The sequence below is a fragment of the Anomaloglossus baeobatrachus genome, chromosome 5 (genome assembly GCF_048569485.1).
Source record: "Anomaloglossus baeobatrachus isolate aAnoBae1 chromosome 5, aAnoBae1.hap1, whole genome shotgun sequence".
NCBI lineage: Eukaryota > Metazoa > Chordata > Amphibia > Anura > Aromobatidae > Anomaloglossus > Anomaloglossus baeobatrachus.
The window spans coordinates 51,379,089-51,399,678 of NC_134357.1; the positions used below are offsets into that span (position 1 = coordinate 51,379,089).

The window sequence follows — 20,590 nt, forward strand, 5'->3', positions numbered from 1 at the left end:
AGTGACGCTCGTTTCCGGGGTTGGACTAGTCTCTGCTCTACTGAGCATTTGCTGGTTGTCAATTCCGATGTAAACTCAGTACGAGCTCCCTGTGTGATATTTTTTTTCAATGCACAGTGACAGTGCACTCCCTTGTAGGCTGTAATGAGAAGTGAAGAGCTATCAAGAGAGCGCAGTGTGCATTGTAAGCAGAAAGCGGGGTGAGCAGATACCATCCCGGCCCTGAAGTAGACGTCACTTTTAGGGATATGGCTGGTCACCAGTGATGTGTGATCCCCCCGATGTTTGGAATTGGGATTCTTGCCAAAACGTTTTGTAAAGACCGAGATCAGGATCGAGGTAACACGAACTTGCGTCCAAACACCAAACTCGGGCTTTACAGTTATGGGATGTGGGAGGGGCTGTAAAATAAAGAATATAGTTAACAATAAACATTGTCATTATACTTACAGGTCCCGCGACACATCCTGCAGACTCTGTCTCCTGGCCGCTTCTACTTCCGCGTCCAATCATTGCTGTGCCCCCGGGTAACCACCACTGCCTAAAGGACCTTCCATGACTTCATAGCCATGTGACCAGTCTGGTGTGAATGTTGTACAGACATTGGCTTACAGACTGGTCACATGGCTATGACGTCATCGAAGGTCCTGTTAACTGAACTTTAGCTGCCACTGTGCGAGTGTTGCATCGGATCACCTGGCAGGGCGTACACTCTCCCAACAGGAACGGGTCAGCTGCATGTATTTTCATGCAGCTGAGGCGCTCCTGTCCGGAGAGTGTCAGGCCGTATCGGCTGATACCGATGCGAGACGCAAGTGGAATCATTCCCTCACTGTCAGCCTGCTTCTCGTTCTGTATAGAGCCATGAAGCAGAGCTGACATGGCTCTCCCTGCTTCTCTCTCAGTAAAGACGTTTCTCTGTACAGAGTGATAAAGCAGAGCTGACAATGCTCTACCTGTGGACTAAGTCAGATTAAAGATTTTTTTATAATAAAGATGGAGTCTCTAAATTTTTTTTGTTTTATTTCTAATAAAAATCTTTTTTCTATGTGTTATGTTTTTTTTTTACTGTTTATTAGAAATTCATGGTGGCCATGTCTAATTTGGTGTTACACCATGAATTTTGGGCTTAGTAGCACCTGGGAATATAAAGCTGGTATTAACCCCTTCATTACCCAGCGTGCCACCGCCATCAGGGCTGCTGGACGAGCCAGGTAAAGCACCTGGAAATGGCGCTAAGAAACAATGCGCCATTTCCATGGGCGGCTGCGGACTGCGGAGAATCCCAGCCCACAGCTGCCTGGTTCTACCTGACGGGATCAAAATACGGCAGGAGCCCACACATTTTTTTTTTTGGACTAGCCCAACCTGGAAATGGACATCCCTAATGACGCTTAGTTTCAGGGTGGAGCCAAGGGCTGCAGTGACAGCAGCCTCTGCCACCTGATTATGTCTCCTTTAAATATCCCAGTTTCTAAAATTTACTAAAATATTGAAGTATTGCAGTGGATAATTCACGTGATCAAACAATTGCATATTCAAGTCTCCAAAATAAAATGAAAAGTAAAAAAAAGTTGTAAAAAAAATATTAATAAATAAAACATAAAAGTTTTAATAACTTCCCTCCCCTATTACCCATCTACAAAATAGATAAATAAAAAAAATTAAAAAACAAAAATAAGGTAAATTCAGTATCCCCGTATCCGTAAAAAACTAATCAATGAAAATGCAAAATTTTGCTTCACCAGTATTGCGCTGACCTGGGGAATCACGTCTCCTGGTCACTTTTGCTGGACAATGAATGCCGTATTAACAAAAAAAAAAAAAAAAAAGAAGTTAAAGTGGATTGAACTCAACCTTTCAAATCTATGGGTCTGTGAAAAAAAAAAAACGAACGGCAATCGGATAAGATGTAAGTGAGGTCCGATTTTTATGGACTGACAAAATGGACAATTCCACCTCGGAGAAGAAGGCATCCCACTCCGATCAATCTCTTATCAGCATAATCAGACGTTTCTTCTCGGATGGAGAAAAAAGGGGTTGTATGAATGCAGATTTAGGAAAACAAACAGTGTAAATACAATGTAGAGGTCAAAGAGAAGAAGAGATAAATATGAAAACAGAGAGCGACAGATAATAGGAAAAATGAGAGAGAAAGAGAGGAGACAGGGATTGAAGAGAGAAAGGGACAGGAGAGAGAGAGGAGTGAGAAAGACAGAAAGAAATGGAGAGAGAAGAGAAAGAGAGAAACTGAGAGGAGAGAGAAGAGGCAGGACAGAAAGAGGAGAGAGAAGAGGAAGAGAAGGGAGGAGAGAGGGACGAGAGAGAAGAGAGGAAAGAAAGAAGAGAGAGAAAGAGAGGAGACAGGGATTGAGGAGAGAAAGGGAGAGAAACAGGAGAGAGAGAGCGAGAGAAAGAGAGAGAGGAGTGAGAAAGACAGAAAGAAAAGGAGAGATGAAAGAGAGAAACAGAGAGGAGAAAGAAGAGGTAGGGAAGAGACAGGAGAGAAAGAGGAGAGGAAAGTGGAAGAGAAGAGAGGAGAAAGGGACGAGAGAGAAGAGAGGAAAGAAAGAGGAGAGAGGGGATGAGGGAGGGAAGAGAGAGAGAGGATGAGGGAGAGAAGAGAAAGAGGAGAGAGAGGATGAGGGGGAGAAGAGAAAGGAGAGAAAGAGGAGAGAGAGGATGAGGGAGAGAAGAGAGAGAGGATGAGGGAGAGAAGAGAAAGAGGAGAGAGAGGATGAGGGGGAGAAGAGAGAGAGAGGATGAGGGAGAGAAGAGAAAGAGGAGAGAGAGGATGAGGGGGAGAAGAGAAAGGAGAGAAAGAGGAGAGAGAGGATGAGGGAGAGAAGAGAGAGAGGATGAGGGAGAGAAGAGAAAGGAGAGAAAGAGGAGAGAGAGGATGAGGGAGAGAAGAGAAAGAGGATAGAGAGGATGAGGGGGAGAAGAGAAAGAGGAGAGAGAGGATGTGGGGGAGAAGAGAGAGGATGAGGGAGAGAAGAGAAAGAGGAGAGAGAGGATGAGGGGGAGAAGAGAGAGAGAGGATGAGGGAGAGAAGAGAAAGAGGAGAGAGAGGATGAGGGGGAGAAGAGAAAGGAGAGAAAGAGGAGAGAGAGGATGAGGGAGAGAAGAGAGAGAGGATGAGGGAGAGAAGAGAAAGGAGAGAAAGAGGAGAGAGAGGATGAGGGAGAGAAGAGAAAGAAGATAGAGAGGATGAGGGGGAGAAGAGAAAGAGGCGAGAGAGGATGTGGGGGAGAAGAGAGAGGAGAGAGAGGATGAGGGAGAGAAGAGAAAGGAGAGAAAGAGGAGAGAGAGGATGAGGGAGAGAAGAGAGAGAGGATGAGGGAGAGAAGAGAAAGGAGAGAAAGAGGAGAGAGGATGAGGGAGAGAAGAGAAAGAGAAGAGAGAGGATACAGAGACAGAGAGAAGAGACAAAGGAGAGAGTGAGGGAAAGACAGAGGAGAGAGAAAGAGGGAGGGAGAGAAGAGAAAGAGAATGAAAGATAAATGAGTGAGAGAGAGAGGAGAGGCAGAAAATGAGAGTTACAAGAGGGAGTGAGAGAAGAGACAGAGGGAGAGAGGAGGAGAGAGAGAAGAGGTAGAGCATAAGGGAGAGAAGAGAAAGGAGACAAAGAGGAGAGAGAAAGAGGAGAGAGAAGATAGAAGAGAGAGAGGGGAGAGAGAGAGGGCGAAAGAGAGACAGAGAGAGGAGACAAAGTAGAGAGTGAGGGTGAGACAGAGGAGAGAGAATTAAAGAGAGAGGGAGGGAGAGAGAGGAAGAAAATGAGAGAGTGGGGGATAGATAGAGGAGGGAAGAGGGCTACAGAGACAGTGAGGGGAGACAGAGAAAGAGGAGAGAGTGAGGAAGTTAAGAGAGAGGATTGAGAAGAGAGAGGAAGAGAAAGAAGAGAAAGAAAGAAATACCGATCACATAATGTGATGATGGACATTATATACCGCACAGCCTCTTCCCTCCTCACACATGAGTACGCAGCTATAACTTCATCTCAGTTACTCGCGTTCTCCCTTTGAACACTCTTCTTGACCCTCTTGAGCCGCCGTACTCAGTCTTCTGTTGCCTTAGTAACGTGTCGCTCTCGTCTTCTTTCTTTCCGCTGAATACTATTCATAGCCCTAGCAGACCGCCGTGCTGACAGAGGACCGGGATGACGCCGGGCTGCAGCCTCCCCACCGGGTACATAGCTGTCCTGTGCATAGCCGTGCAGTGCAGAGGGCTATCATTGCCGCCACTGCTGGAATATCGCACCGCACGGCCGCGTCATCTGCACTGTGCTCTCCGTACAGTATAGTGTTCTTGTATTATTACTCATTATTAGTGGCAGTTTTTCTGTGATCCCACAGCCAGACTGGCCCCTGTGCACAGCAGTTACCCTCAGTGCCATAGACTGTAATGGAATTGCAGGGAACTTGCAGAACCACCCATTCTTCCTGGATTGTGGGAACAAAGGAGGCACAGAGGGGTTTTTGTTATTTTCTTCAGGTTTTCTGGTTCGCTTTTAGAAATTAATTCTTTAGTCCATGAATCTTTTGAACAAATGAGAAATGGCACAGTGGCTCAGTGGGTAGCACTGCAGTCTTGTGGTGGCTCAGTGGTTAGCACTGCAGACTTGTGGTGGCTCAGTGGTTAGCACTGCAGACTTGTGGTGGCTCAGTGGTTAGCACTGCAGTCTTGTGGTGGCTCAGTGGTTAGCACTGCAGTCTTGTGGTGGCTCAGTGGTTAGCACTGCAGTCTTGCAGCGCTGGGGTTCAAATCTCACCAAGGACACCATCTGCAAGGAGTTTGTATGTTCTCCCCGTGTTTGCGTGAGTTTCCTCCGGTTTCCTCCCACACTCCAAAAACATACTGATAGGGACTGTAGATTGTGAGCCCCAATGGGGACAGTGTTGCCAATGTATGTAAAGCGCTGTGGAATTAATAGCGCTATATAAATGAATAAAAAACATTACTAAATAAACCCCTATATGAGGCTTGTAGGGTTTTATTCAGAAGCATACGCCCGGTGTTTCCTTATGTCAGATTATAATGTGTATTATTGGTATTGTGTGTATTTGTCATATAAATGTGTTGTACGATTCTGTATTTACAGACATTACTAGCCGATGGATGCTATAAAATATGCTGACAACATGAACTCCTCCATATTACAACATCCCGAAAACTCACATCAAGAAGTAAACGGGCAAGATTCCTCCGCAAACCTAAAACTGGAAACGCTAGACCTCAGTAAGAAAAAACTTCAGTGTCTCAGTGAAGATCTGTACCGCAATAACCCCTGTATAAAGGTAAAATATAGCATTGTACCGTGTAACCCCTGTATAAAGGTAAAATATAGCATTGTACCGTGTAACCCCTGTATAAAGGTAAAATATAGCATTGTACCGTGTAACCCCTGTATAAAGGTAAAATATAGCATTGTACCGTGTAACCCCTGTATAAAGGTAAAATATAGCATTGTACCGTGTAACCCCTGTATAAAGGTAAAATATAGCATTGTACCATGTAACCCCTGTATAAAGGTAAAATATAGCATTGTACCGTGTAACCCCTGTATAAAGGTAAAATATAGCATTGTACCGTGTAACCCCTGTATAAAGGTAAAATATAGCATTGTACCGTGTAACCCCTGTATAAAGGTAAAATATAGCATTGTACCGTGTAACCCCTGTATAAAGGTAAAATATAGCATTGTACCGTGTAACCCCTGTATAAAGGTAAAATATAGCATTGTACCATGTAACCCCTGTATAAAGGTAAAATATAGCATTGTACCATGTAACCCCTGTATAAAGGTAAAATATAGCATTGTACCGTGTAACCCCTGTATAAAGGTAAAACATAGCATTGTACCGTGTAACCCCTGTATAAAGGTAAAATATAGCATTGTACCATGTAACCCCTGTATAAAGGTAAAATATAGCATTGTACCGTGTAACCCCTGTATAAAGGTAAAATATAGCATTGTACCATGTAACCCCTGTATAAAGGTAAAATATAGCATTGTACCATGTAACCCCTGTATAAAGGTAAAATATAGCATTGTACCGTGTAACCCCTGTATAAAGGTAAAATATAGCATTGTACCGTGTAACCCCTGTATAAAGGTAAAATATAGCATTGTACCGTGTAACCCCTGTATAAAGGTAAAATATAGCATTGTACCGTGTAACCCCTGTATAAAGGTAAAATATAGCATTGTACCGTGTAACCCCTGTATAAAGGTAAAATATAGCATTGTACCGTGTAACCCCTGTATAAAGGTAAAATATAGCATTGTACCGTGTAACCCCTGTATAAAGGTAAAATATAGCATTGTACCGTGTAACCCCGGTATAAAGGTAAAATATAGCATTGTACCGTGTAACCCCTGTATAAAGGTAAAATATAGCATTGTACCGTGTAACCCCTGTATAAAGGTAAAATATAGCATTGTACCGTGTAACCCCGGTATAAAGGTAAAATATAGCATTGTACCATGTAACCCCTGTATAAAGGTAAAATATAGCATTGTACCATGTAACCCCTGTATAAAGGTAAAATATAGCATTGTACCGTGTAACCCCTGTATAAAGGTAAAATATAGCATTGTACCATGTAACCCCTGTATAAAGGTAAAATATAGCATTGTACCGTGTAACCCCTGTATAAAGGTAAAATATAGCATTGTACCGTGTAACCCCTGTATAAAGGTAAAATATAGCATTGTACCGCAATAACCCCTGTATAAAGGTAAAATATAGCATTGTACCGTGTAACCCCTGTATAAAGGTAAAATATAGCATTGTACCGTGTAACCCCTGTATAAAGGTAAAATATAGCATTGTACCGTGTAACCCCTGTATAAAGGTAAAATATAGCATTGTACCATATAACCCCTGTATAAAGGTAAAATATAGCATTGTACCGTGTAACCCCTGTATAAAGGTAAAATATAGCATTGTACCGTGTAACCCCTGTATAAAGGTAAAATATAGCATTGTACCGCAATAACCCCTGTATAAAGGTAAAATATAGCATTGTACCGTGTAACCCCTGTATAAAGGTAAAATATAGCATTGTACCGTGTAACCCCTGTATAAAGGTAAAATATAGCATTGTACCATATAACCCCTATATAAAGGTAAAATATAGCATTGTACCGTGTAACCCCTGTATAAAGGTAAAATATAGCATTGTACCGTGTAACCCCTGTATAAAGGTAAAATATAGCATTGTACCGTGTAACCCCTGTATAAAGGTAAAATATAGCATTGTACCGTGTAACCCCTGTATAAAGGTAAAATATAGCACTGTACCGTGTAACCCCTGTATAAAGGTAAAATATAGCATTGTACCGTGTAACCCCTGTATAAAGGTAAAATATAGCATTGTACCGTGTAACCCCTGTATAAAGGTAAAATATAGCATTGTACCGTGTAACCCCGGTATAAAGGTAAAATATAGCATTGTACCGTGTAACCCCTGTATAAAGGTAAAATATAGCATTGTACCATGTAACCCCTGTATAAAGGTAAAATATAGCATTGTACCGTGTAACCCCGGTATAAAGGTAAAATATAGCATTGTACCGTGTAACCCCGGTATAAAGGTAAAATATAGCATTGTACCGTGTAACCCCGGTATAAAGGTAAAATATAGCATTGTACCATGTAACCCCTGTATAAAGGTAAAATATAGCATTGTACCATATAACCCCTGTATAAAGGTAAAATATAGCATTGTACCGTGTAACCCCGGTATAAAGGTAAAATATAGCATTGTACCATGTAACCCCTGTATAAAGGTAAAATATAGCATTGTACCATGTAACCCCTGTATAAAGGTAAAATATAGCATTGTACCATATAACCCCTGTATAAAGGTAAAATATAGCATTGTACCGTGTAACCCCTGTATAAAGGTAAAATATAGCATTGTACCATGTAACCCCTGTATAAAGGTAAAATATAGCATTGTACCATGTAACCCCTGTATAAAGGTAAAATATAGCATTGTACCATATAACCCCTGTATAAAGGTAAAATATAGCATTGTACCGTGTAACCCCTGTATAAAGGCAAAATATAGCATTGTACCGTGTAACCCCGGTATAAAGGTAAAATATAGCATTGTACCGTGTAACCCCTGTATAAAGGTAAAATATAGCATTGTACCATGTAACCCCTGTATAAAGGTAAAATATAGCATTGTACCATATAACCCCTGTATAAAGGTAAAATATAGCATTGTACCGTGTAACCCCTGTATAAAGGTAAAATATAGCATTGTACCGTGTAACCCCTGTATAAAGGTAAAATATAGCATTGTACCATGTAACCCCTGTATAAAGGTAAAATATAGCATTGTACCGTGTAACCCCGGTATAAAGGTAAAATATAGCATTGTACCGTGTAACCCCGGTATAAAGGTAAAATATAGCATTGTACCGTGTAACCCCGGTATAAAGGTAAAATATAGCATTGTACCGTGTAACCCCGGTATAAAGGTAAAATATAGCATTGTACCGTGTAACCCCTGTATAAAGGTAAAATATAGCATTGTACCATGTAACCCCTGTATAAAGGTAAAATATAGCATTGTACCATGTAACCCCTGTATAAAGGTAAAATATAGCATTGTACCATATAACCCCTGTATAAAGGTAAAATATAGCATTGTACCGTGTAACCCCGGTATAAAGGTAAAATATAGCATTGTACCATGTAACCCCTGTATAAAGGTAAAATATAGCATTGTACCATGTAACCCCTGTATAAAGGTAAAATATAGCATTGTACCATATAACCCCTGTATAAAGGTAAAATATAGCATTGTACCATGTAACCCCTGTATAAAGGCAAAATATAGCATTGTACCGTGTAACCCCTGTATAAAGGTAAAATATAGCATTGTACCATGTAACCCCTGTATAAAGGTAAAATATAGCATTGTACCATGTAACCCCTGTATAAAGGTAAAATATAGCATTGTACCATATAACCCCTGTATAAAGGTAAAATATAGCATTGTACCGTGTAACCCCTGTATAAAGGCAAAATATAGCATTGTACCGTGTAACCCCGGTATAAAGGTAAAATATAGCATTGTACCGTGTAACCCCTGTATAAAGGTAAAATATAGCATTGTACCGTGTAACCCCTGTATAAAGGTAAAATATAGCATTGTACCATGTAACCCCTGTATAAAGGTAAAATATAGCATTGTACCATGTAACCCCTGTATAAAGGTAAAATATAGCATTGTACCGTGTAACCCCTGTATAAAGGTAAAATATAGCATTGTACCGTGTAACCCCGGTATAAAGGTAAAATATAGCATTGTACCGTGTAACCCCTGTATAAAGGTAAAATATAGCATTGTACCGTGTAACCCCTGTATAAAGGTAAAATATAGCATTGTACCGTGTAACCCCTGTATAAAGGTAAAATATAGCATTGTACCGTGTAACCCCTGTATAAAGGCAAAATATAGCATTGTACCGTGTAACCCCTGTATAAAGGTAAAATATAGCATTGTACCGTGTAACCCCTGTATAAAGGTAAAATATAGCATTGTACCATGTAACCCCGGTATAAAGGTAAAATATAGCATTGTACCGTGTAACCCCTGTATAAAGGTAAAATATAGCATTGTACCGTGTAACCCCTGTATAAAGGTAAAATATAGCATTGTACCGTGTAACCCCTGTATAAAGGTAAAATATAGCATTGTACCGTGTAACCCCGGTATAAAGGTAAAATATAGCATTGTACCATGTAACCCCGGTATAAAGGTAAAATATAGCATTGTACCGTGTAACCCCTGTATAAAGGTAAAATATAGCATTGTACCATGTAACCCCTGTATAAAGGTAAAATATAGCATTGTACCGTGTAACCCCTGTATAAAGGTAAAATATAGCATTGTACCGTGTAACCCCTGTATAAAGGTAAAATATAGCATTGTACCATGTAACCCCGGTATAAAGGTAAAATATAGCATTGTACCGTGTAACCCCTGTATAAAGGTAAAATATAGCATTGTACCGTGTAACCCCTGTATAAAGGTAAAATATAGCATTGTACCGTGTAACCCCTGTATAAAGGTAAAATATAGCATTGTACCATGTAACCCCGGTATAAAGGTAAAATATAGCATTGTACCGTGTAACCCCTGTATAAAGGTAAAATATAGCATTGTACCGTGTAACCCCTGTATAAAGGTAAAATATAGCATTGTACCGTGTAACCCCTGTATAAAGGTAAAATATAGCATTGTACCGTGTAACCCCGGTATAAAGGTAAAATATAGCATTGTACCGTGTAACCCCTGTATAAAGGTAAAATATAGCATTGTACCGTGTAACCCCTGTATAAAGGTAAAATATAGCATTGTACCGTGTAACCCCGGTATAAAGGTAAAATATAGCATTGTACCGTGTAACCCCGGTATAAAGGTAAAATATAGCATTGTACCGTGTAACCCCTGTATAAAGGTAAAATATAGCATTGTACCGTGTAACCCCTGTATAAAGGTAAAATATAGCATTGTACCGTGTAACCCCTGTATAAAGGTAAAATATAGCATTGTACCGTGTAACCCCTGTATAAAGGTAAAATATAGCATTGTACCGTGTAACCCCTGTATAAAGGTAAAATATAGCATTGTACCGTGTAACCCCTGTATAAAGGTAAAATATAGCATTGTACCGTGTAACCCCTGTATAAAGGTAAAATATAGCATTGTACCGTGTAACCCCTGTATAAAGGTAAAATATAGCATTGTACCGTGTAACCCCTGTATAAAGGTAAAATATAGCATTGTACCGTGTAACCCCTGTATAAAGGTAAAATATAGCATTGTACCGTGTAACCCCTGTATAAAGGTAAAATATAGCATTGTACCGTGTAACCCCTGTATAAAGGTAAAATATAGCATTGTACCATGTAACCCCTGTATAAAGGTAAAATATAGCACTGTACCGTGTAACCCCTGTATAAAGGCAAAATATAGCATTGTACCGTGTAACCCCTGTATAAAGGTAAAATATAGCATTGTACCGTGTAACCCCTGTATAAAGGTAAAATATAGCATTGTACCGTGTAACCCCTGTATAAAGGTAAAATATAGCATTGTACCGTGTAACCCCTGTATAAAGGTAAAATATAGCATTGTACCGTGTAACCCCTGTATAAAGGTAAAATATAGCATTGTACCGTGTAACCCCGGTATAAAGGTAAAATATAGCATTGTACCGTGTAACCCCGGTATAAAGGTAAAATATAGCATTGTACCGTGTAACCCCTGTATAAAGGTAAAATATAGCATTGTACCATGTAACCCCTGTATAAAGGTAAAATATAGCATTGTACCGTGTAACCCCTGTATAAAGGTAAAATATAGCATTGTACCGTGTAACCCCTGTATAAAGGTAAAATATAGCATTGTACCGTGTAACCCCTGTATAAAGGTAAAATATAGCATTGTACCGTGTAACCCCTGTATAAAGGTAAAATATAGCATTGTACCGTGTAACCCCTGTATAAAGGTAAAATATAGCATTGTACCGTGTAACCCCTGTATAAAGGTAAAATATAGCATTGTACCGTGTAACCCCTGTATAAAGGTAAAATATAGCATTGTACCATGTAACCCCTGTATAAAGGTAAAATATAGCACTGTACCGTGTAACCCCTGTATAAAGGCAAAATATAGCATTGTACCGTGTAACCCCTGTATAAAGGTAAAATATAGCATTGTACCGTGTAACCCCTGTATAAAGGTAAAATATAGCATTGTACCGTGTAACCCCTGTATAAAGGTAAAATATAGCATTGTACCATGTAACCCCTGTATAAAGGTAAAATATAGCATTGTACCGTGTAACCCCTGTATAAAGGTAAAATATAGCATTGTACCGTGTAACCCCTGTATAAAGGTAAAATATAGCATTGTACCGTGTAACCCCTGTATAAAGGTAAAATATAGCATTGTACCGTGTAACCCCTGTATAAAGGTAAAATATAGCATTGTACCGTGTAACCCCTGTATAAAGGTAAAATATAGCATTGTACCGTGTAACCCCTGTATAAAGGTAAAATATAGCATTGTACCGTGTAACCCCTGTATAAAGGTAAAATATAGCATTGTACCGTGTAACCCCTGTATAAAGGTAAAATATAGCATTGTACCGTGTAACCCCTGTATAAAGGTAAAATATAGCATTGTACCGTGTAACCCCTGTATAAAGGTAAAATATAGCATTGTACCGTGTAACCCCGGTATAAAGGTAAAATATAGCATTGTACCGTGTAACCCCTGTATAAAGGTAAAATATAGCATTGTACCGTGTAACCCCTGTATAAAGGTAAAATATAGCATTGTACCGTGTAACCCCGGTATAAAGGTAAAATATAGCATTGTACCATATAACCCCTGTATAAAGGTAAAATATAGCATTGTACCATGTAACCCCTGTATAAAGGTAAAATATAGCATTGTACCGTGTAACCCCTGTATAAAGGTAAAATATAGCATTGTACCATGTAACCCCTGTATAAAGGTAAAATATAGCATTGTACCGTGTAACCCCTGTATAAAGGTAAAATATAGCATTGTACCATGTAACCCCTGTATAAAGGTAAAATATAGCATTGTACCGTGTAACCCCTGTATAAAGGTAAAATATAGCATTGTACCATGTAACCCCTGTATGAAGGTAAAATATAGCATTGTACCATGTAACCCCTGTATAAAGGTAAAATATAGCATTGTACCATGTAACCCCTGTATAAAGGTAAAATATAGCATTGTACCGTGTAACCCCTGTATAAAGGCAAAATATAGCATTGTACCGTGTAACCCCTGTATAAAGGTAAAATATAGCATTGTACCGTGTAACCCCTGTATAAAGGTAAAATATAGCATTGTACCGTGTAACCCCTGTATAAAGGTAAAATATAGCATTGTACCATGTAACCCCTGTATAAAGGTAAAATATAGCATTGTACCGTGTAACCCCTGTATAAAGGTAAAATATAGCATTGTACCGTGTAACCCCTGTATAAAGGTAAAATATAGCATTGTACCGTGTAACCCCGGTATAAAGGTAAAATATAGCATTGTACCGTGTAACCCCGGTATAAAGGTAAAATATAGCATTGTACCATATAACCCCTGTATAAAGGTAAAATATAGCATTGTACCGTGTAACCCCTGTATAAAGGTAAAATATAGCATTGTACCGTGTAACCCCTGTATAAAGGTAAAATATAGCATTGTACCATGTAACCCCTGTATAAAGGTAAAATATAGCATTGTACCGTGTAACCCCTGTATAAAGGTAAAATATAGCATTGTACCGTGTAACCCCTGTATAAAGGTAAAATATAGCATTGTACCGTGTAACCCCGGTATAAAGGTAAAATATAGCATTGTACCGTGTAACCCCGGTATAAAGGTAAAATATAGCATTGTACCATATAACCCCTGTATAAAGGTAAAATATAGCATTGTACCGTGTAACCCCTGTATAAAGGTAAAATATAGCATTGTACCGTGTAACCCCGGTATAAAGGTAAAATATAGCATTGTACCGTGTAACCCCGGTATAAAGGTAAAATATAGCATTGTACCGTGTAACCCCTGTATAAAGGTAAAATATAGCATTGTACCGTGTAACCCCGGTATAAAGGTAAAATATAGCATTGTACCGTGTAACCCCTGTATAAAGGTAAAATATAGCATTGTACCGTGTAACCCCTGTATAAAGGTAAAATATAGCATTGTACCGTGTAACCCCTGTATAAAGGTAAAATATAGCATTGTACCGTGTAACCCCTGTATAAAGGTAAAATATAGCATTGTACCATGTAACCCCTGTATAAAGGTAAAATATAGCATTGTACCGTGTAACCCCTGTATAAAGGTACGATCATGGAGGTATATGCACGATTTTCTTTTGCAGAAGGTGATCACATAGCGGCTCAGGCTGTGGATGACTTTACTCAACCACCAGGAGCCTTAGGGCGGCTTTGCACGTTGCGACATCGCACGTGCGATGTCGGTGGGGTCAAATCGAAAGTGACGCACATCTGGTGTCACTTTCGACATCGTACTGTGTAAATGATAGATGATATGATGAACGAGCGCAAAAACGTCGTTATCGTATCATCGTTGCATTCACCGACATTTCCATAATGCCGGTGCCGCGACAGGTACGATGTTGTTCCTCGTTCCTGCGGCAGCATACATCGCTGTGTATGAAGCCGCGGGAGCGAGGAACATCTCCTTACCTGCCGCCGGCGGCTATGCGGAAGGACGGAGGTGGGCGGGATGTTTACATCCTGCTCATCTCCGCCCCTCCGCCGCTATTGGCCGCCTGCCGTGTGACGTCGCTATGACGCCGCACGACCCGCCCCCTTAAGAAGGAGGCGGGTCACCGGCCAGAGCGACGGTCACAGGGCAGGTGAGTGCATGTGAAGCTGGCGTAGCGATAATTTTCGCTATGCCAGCTATCACACAATATCGTACCTGCAACGGGTGCGGGGATTATCGCGTGCGACATCGCAGCATCGGCTTGCGATGTCGCAACGTGCAAAGCCCGCCTTAAGGCCCTGTTACACGCAACGACATCGCTAACGAGATGTCGTTGGGGTCACAGAATTCGTGACGCACATCCGGCCTCGTTAGCGACGTCGTTGCGTGTGACACCTACGAGCGACCGCTAACGATCAAACATACTCAACTAATCGTTAATCGTTGACATCGTCGTTCATTTCCCAAATATCGTTGCTGTTGCAGGACACAGGTTGTTCGTTGTTCCAGAGGCAGCACACATCGCTATGTGTGACACTCTGGGAACGACGAACAACAGCGTACCTGCGTCCTCTGGCAACGAGGTGGGCGTGTCGTTAATGCGGCTGCTCTCCGCCCCTCCGCTTCTATTGGAGGCCTGCCTTGTGACGTCGCTGTGACGCTGCATAAACCTCTCCCTTAAAAAAGAGGTTGTTCGCCGGCCACAGCGACGTCGCTAGGAAGGTAAGTACGTGTGACGCGTCCTAGCGATATTGTGCGCCACGGGCAGCGATTTGCCCGTGACGCACAAATGACGGGAGCGGATGTGATCGCTAGCGATGTCGCTGCGTGTAAAGCAGCCTATAGGCTACTTTCACACTGAGTTTTGCCTTACGTTCAGTGGTCCCGTTGGAGTATCCGTCCAAACCACCCCTTCCCCACCCTGCAAAACGTGTTTCAGACACATGCGCCGACAGGGCCATTGACTGTAATGGAGCACACTACGTAAGCATGTGCTCTGTTTTGTACCATTTTCGTGCATATACGTTTTCTGCAGACGGACACCTGGACGTAGTCGACTACATTCGGGTGTCCGTCTGCAGAAAACGTATATGTGCAAAAATGGTACAAAACATTGCTAACGTAGTCTGCTCCATTACAGTCAATGGCCCTGTCGGTGCATGCGTCCGAAACAAGTTTTGCAGGGTGGGGGAGGGGTGGTTTGGATGGATGCCCCGACGGGACCACTGAACGTAAGGCAAAACGCAATGTAAAAGGGGTCTTATAAGACGCTGTCTGCTCGCTACGGATTCGGCTGGGATTTAGTTGCGCTTTTGCTCCTAAACCCTGAGTGAATCCACTAACATTGCACTAGTAATTAGGGATGAGCAAACCCGAACTGTAAAGTTCAGGGTTTGTATCGGAGATCAAGTGTCCAGGACTCAAACTCGAACACAGACTTTTAAAAAAAAAGTCCATGTCCGAGTTTGGAGTTCTGTTGCTGTTCATATGGTAATAAAGTTTGTTGAAAGGCTTCAGCGCAGCTTGTCAACTTCATTGCTGCTATATTGCTATAGCTTTATTGCTGCTATATTGCTATAGCTTTTTTGCTGCTATGCTGCTGTGAACAAAATCAATAAATAAAAAAAAGAAAATGACATGTGATTCCACCTATTTTTGATTACCAGCACAGGTACAGCAGACAACTGTAGGGTGTAACCCTCAGCCGTCTGCTTTACCTTGGCTGGTTATCAAAAATAGGTGGGATCACACGTTTTTTAAAATTCTTTATTTAAATAATTTTAAAAAACTACAGTGGAACCTTGCTTTACTAGAACAATCCGTTCTGGGAGTGTGCTTGTAAACCAAGTTACTCGTCTAGCAAAGCAAGATTTCCCATAGGAAATCATTGCAATGCAGACAATTTGTTCCACAACTTGTTCAATGTCCTATCCTGGTCCCCTATTGTGTCATTCCACACATGCACAAACACCCACAAACAGACATGTTATGCTCACCTTACCTTCCGTCCCCTCGCCGGCCTCCCGGTCCTTGTAGTTCGCCGGTACAGGATGTGTATCGGGTAACCATCGCGACGATGGAGGAACTTCCGTTGCCAGCACGCTGATGTCAAAGGCATGAGCCGCTTGCCTCTGATTGGCCAGCATGCTGCCTTTGAGTAGCGGCTGACAGTGGAAGTTCCTCCATTATCGCGAATGGTTACCGATACACATCCTGTACCAGCGAACTACAAAAACCATGAGGCTGGTAATGAAACGGAAGGTAAGGTGAGCATAATATGTGTGTGTTTGTGCGTGTTTGTGTGTGTGTGTGTGTTTTTGTGGACTGCAAGAGCGGGTTAGAGTGCGGTGAAAGTACGGAACCGGAAGTGTGTGCGGTGAGTATTTGCTCGTATGGCAAAGATTGCTCGTTAACTGAGTTACAAATTTACAGCAAACTTTGCTCGTATAGCGAAATACTCGTAAACCGGGTTACTCGTTAACCGAGGTTCCATTATATTTGGGTTCCCCCCCCCTATTTTTGACAACCAGCCAAGGTAAAGTAGCTGCTTGGGGGCTGGTATTATCCGACAGGGAAGGTCCATGGTTATTGTTTCCTTCCCAGCCTAAAAATAGCAGCTTGCAGCCACCCCACAAGTGGCGCATCCATTAGATTCTGGCACTTTGCTCAGCTCTCCCTGATTGCCCTGGTGTGGTGGTAATCGGGGTTAATGTCAACTGTGAATTGTCAGCTGGCATCAAGCCCAGTGGCTAGTATTGGGTAGGCATCTATCGGCACTCCTATTACAACTCAGCAAGTGTAGAGTTAAAAAAACACACACATGGGAAAACCATAGTTTATTTGAATAAAGACTCCCCCTTACACCTTCTTCACCAATTTATTAATTAAAAAGAAATCCTTTAAGTTCTGTTGTAATCCAATAGCGTATTGTCCCATAATGCCCATCGAATCCTATGGAGCCTCATTCTGAGAACAAAGTAGGATTTAAAGAATAGAACTCAGGACCCCGAGAAGTGATCTCTGTAGAGTTACCTCTTAAATGGTGCGGACGTTTACTTGCTCCACCTCCACTCCCTTCATTCTCTGCTGAAAATAGCTGAACCCTGTAGTCTGCTTTCTGCCACAGTCCTACAGACAATGAATGGAGTAGAAGTGACTCAGACACATACTGATAGAGAAAGTAGATTGTGAGCCTCAATGGGGACAGTGATGATGACGTCTGTCATGTGCTGTGGAATTAATAGCGCTATATGTGAGCGAAATAAATACAGTGCCTTGCGAAAGTATTCGCCCCCCTTGAATTTTTCAACCTTTTCCCACATTTTAGGCTTCAAACATAAAGATAAAAAAAAATAATTTTATGGTGAAGAATCAACAAGTGGGACACAATTGTGAAGTTGAACGATATTTATTGCTTATTTTAAACTTTTGTAAAAAATAAAAAAACTGAAAATTGTGGCGTGCAATATTATTCATCCCCTTTACTTTCACTGCAGCAAACTCAGTCCAGAAGTTCATTGAGGATCTCTGAATGATCCAATGTTGTCCTAAATGACTGATGATGATAAATATAATCCACCTGTGTGTAATCAAGTCTCCGTATAAATGCACCTGCTCTGTGATAGTCTCAGTGTTCTGTTTAAAGCACAGATAGCATCATGAAGACCAAGGAACACAACAGGCAGGTCCGTGATACTGTTGTGGAGAAGTTTAAAGCCAGATTTGGTTACAAAAAGATTTGCAAAACTTTAAACATCCCAAGGAGCACTGTGCAAGCGATCATATTGAAATGTAAGGAGTATCATACCACTGCAAATCTACGAAGACCCGGCCGTCCATCCAAACATTCATCTCAAACAAGGAGAAGACTGATCAGAGATGCAGCCAAGAGGCCCATGATCACTCTGGATGAACTGCAGAGATCTACAGCTGAGGTGGGAGAGTCTGTCCATAGGATAACAATCAGTCGTACACTGCACAAATCTGGCCTTTATGGAAGAGTGGCAAGAAGAAAGCCATTCCTCAAAGATATCCATAAAAAGTGTTGCTTAAAGTTTGCCACAAGCCACCTGAGAGACACCAAACATGTGGAAGAAGGTGCTCTGGTCAGATGAAGCCAAAATCAAAGTTTTTGGGCACAATAACAAATGATATGTTTGGCATAAAAGCAACACAGCTCATCACCCAGAACACACCATCCCCACCGTCAAACGTGGTGGCAGCATCATGATTTGGGCCTGCTTTTCTTCAGCAGGGGCAGAGAAGATGGTTAAAATTGATGGGAAGATGGATGGAGCCAAATACAGGACCATTCTTGAAGAAAACCTGTTGGAGTCTGCAAAAGACCTGAGACTGGGACAGAGATTTGTCTTCCAACAAGACATTGATCCCAAACATAAAGCAAAATCTACAATGGAATGGTTCACAAATAAACGTATCCAGGTGTTAGAATGGCCAAGTCACAGTCCAGACCTGAATCCAATCGAAAACCTGTGGAAAGAGCTGAAAACTGCTGTTCACAAACGCCTCCATCCAACCTCACTCAGCTCCAGCTGTTTACAAAGGAAGAATGGGCAAGAATTTCAGTCTCTCGATGTGCAAAACTGATAGACACATACCCCAAGAGACTGCAGCTGTAATCGCATCAAAAGGGGGCGCTACAAAGTATTAACTTAAAAAGGATAAATAATATTACACGCCCCAATTTTCAGTTTATTATTTTTTACAAAAATTTAAAATATGCAATAAATTTCATTCAACTTCACAATTGTGTCCCACTTGTTGTTGATTCTTCACCATAACATTTTAAATGTTTATCTTTGTGTTTGAAGCCTGAAATGTGGGAAAAGGGTAAAAAATTCAAGGGGGCCGAATACTTTCGCAAGGCACTGTAAATAACATAAGTGTTGCATTTAGGAGGCCGCTCTGTACAATCCACTTCTCGGGATCCAAAGCCTCGTTCTCAGGATTTCCAGCAGTTGGACCGTGATCAGTAATTTGTCATAGTTACTTCTGATTCTAGGAAAACCCATTTAATTACAAATTTAATAGATTCTGTCACCATCAGGAGCTGCCAACAAAAAAAAAAAGTTGTCTTCTAGTGGAGGACACCTCATATTTTTTTTAACCTCTTAAAGTTCTGATCTACTCCATGGATGAATATCATCCGCAAGGTGTTTGGGGCACTTTGCACACTACGATATCGCAGCTGCGATGTCAATGGGGTCAAATCGAAAGTGACGCACATCCGGCCTCGCAGTCGATATCGTAGTGTGTAAATCCTTTTTGATACGATTAACGAGTGCAAAAGCGTCGTAATCGTATCATCGGTGTAGTGTCCGACATTTTCATAATTTCACTGTAGCGACGGTATGATGTTGTTCCTCGTTCCTGCGGCAGCACACATCGCTGTGTATGAAGCCGCAGGAGCGAGGAACATCTCCTTACCTGCGTCCTGCGGCTCACGCCGGCTATACGGAAGGACGGAGGTGGGCGGGATGTTTACGTCCCGCTCATCTCCGTCCCTCCGCTTCTATTGGCCGCCTGCTGTGTGCTGTTGCTGTGATGCCGCACGACCCGCCCCCTTAATAAGGAGGCGGGTCGCCGGCCAGAGCGACGTCGCAGGGCAGGTAAGTGCATGTGAAGCTGCCTTAGCGATAAAGTTCGCTACGCCAGCAATCACAAGATATCGCAGCTGCGACGGGGGCGGGGACTATCACGCTCGGCATCGCTACCATCGGCTTGCGATGTCGTAGTGTGCAAAGTGCCCCTTTGAGACGGTTCCTGAATGGAAACACATTTGCAGAAATCTCATTTTGCTGATGACAGTTCTTCATAATGAGTGTATAATGTTTGGCTGGAGATTGAGTTTATTCTGTCATTTATGTAGATGGAGTAAATATTAGCTGTGGCACGGCCTGGATTCCTATATAAACACATGCCGCGCTTTACTCCGTTACTATAGCTTAGATATTAACAATGACCATAAAGGAACAATAGAGCAGCTGTCATTGCTCATGTGCGGGAAGTAAAGTGCCAACCAACGGGGGCGAACACCATTATGCAGTCACGTCAGTACTGGTTCCTCTTGTTACACTGCAGACCAATGTTTAGCAAATGTTCCCCATATTGTGCTCTATACTAATGTACTGAAGGGATCATATATATACTCCTGTCATTGTGACCTTGTGGTTAGAGGCTCATTCTGCCAGTAATGAAGTGGTTGGGTCATAAAACCCTCTGGTCCTGAAGTAGTTAATGAGATCCCGTTTCAGCAAAC

General features: G+C 41.7%; 1 protein-coding gene across 3 annotated transcripts in view; it reads left to right on the forward strand.

Annotated features, from left to right (window-relative positions):
• LRRC27 (leucine rich repeat containing 27) overlaps window positions 1-20,590 on the forward strand; it is a 285,705-nt gene that overhangs the window by 199,874 nt on the left and 65,241 nt on the right. For 2 of the 3 annotated variants that reach the window (XM_075348495.1, XM_075348493.1), the window contains exons 1-2: window positions 4,097-4,191; window positions 5,105-5,300. In XM_075348495.1, the coding sequence (XP_075204610.1) occupies window positions 5,118-5,300 (183 nt within the window). In that variant the 5' untranslated portion in view covers window positions 4,097-4,191; window positions 5,105-5,117. Of the gene's footprint in view, window positions 1-4,096; window positions 4,192-5,104; window positions 5,301-20,590 lie in introns of those variants that run through there. The other variant, XM_075348494.1, reaches the window with a different exon arrangement.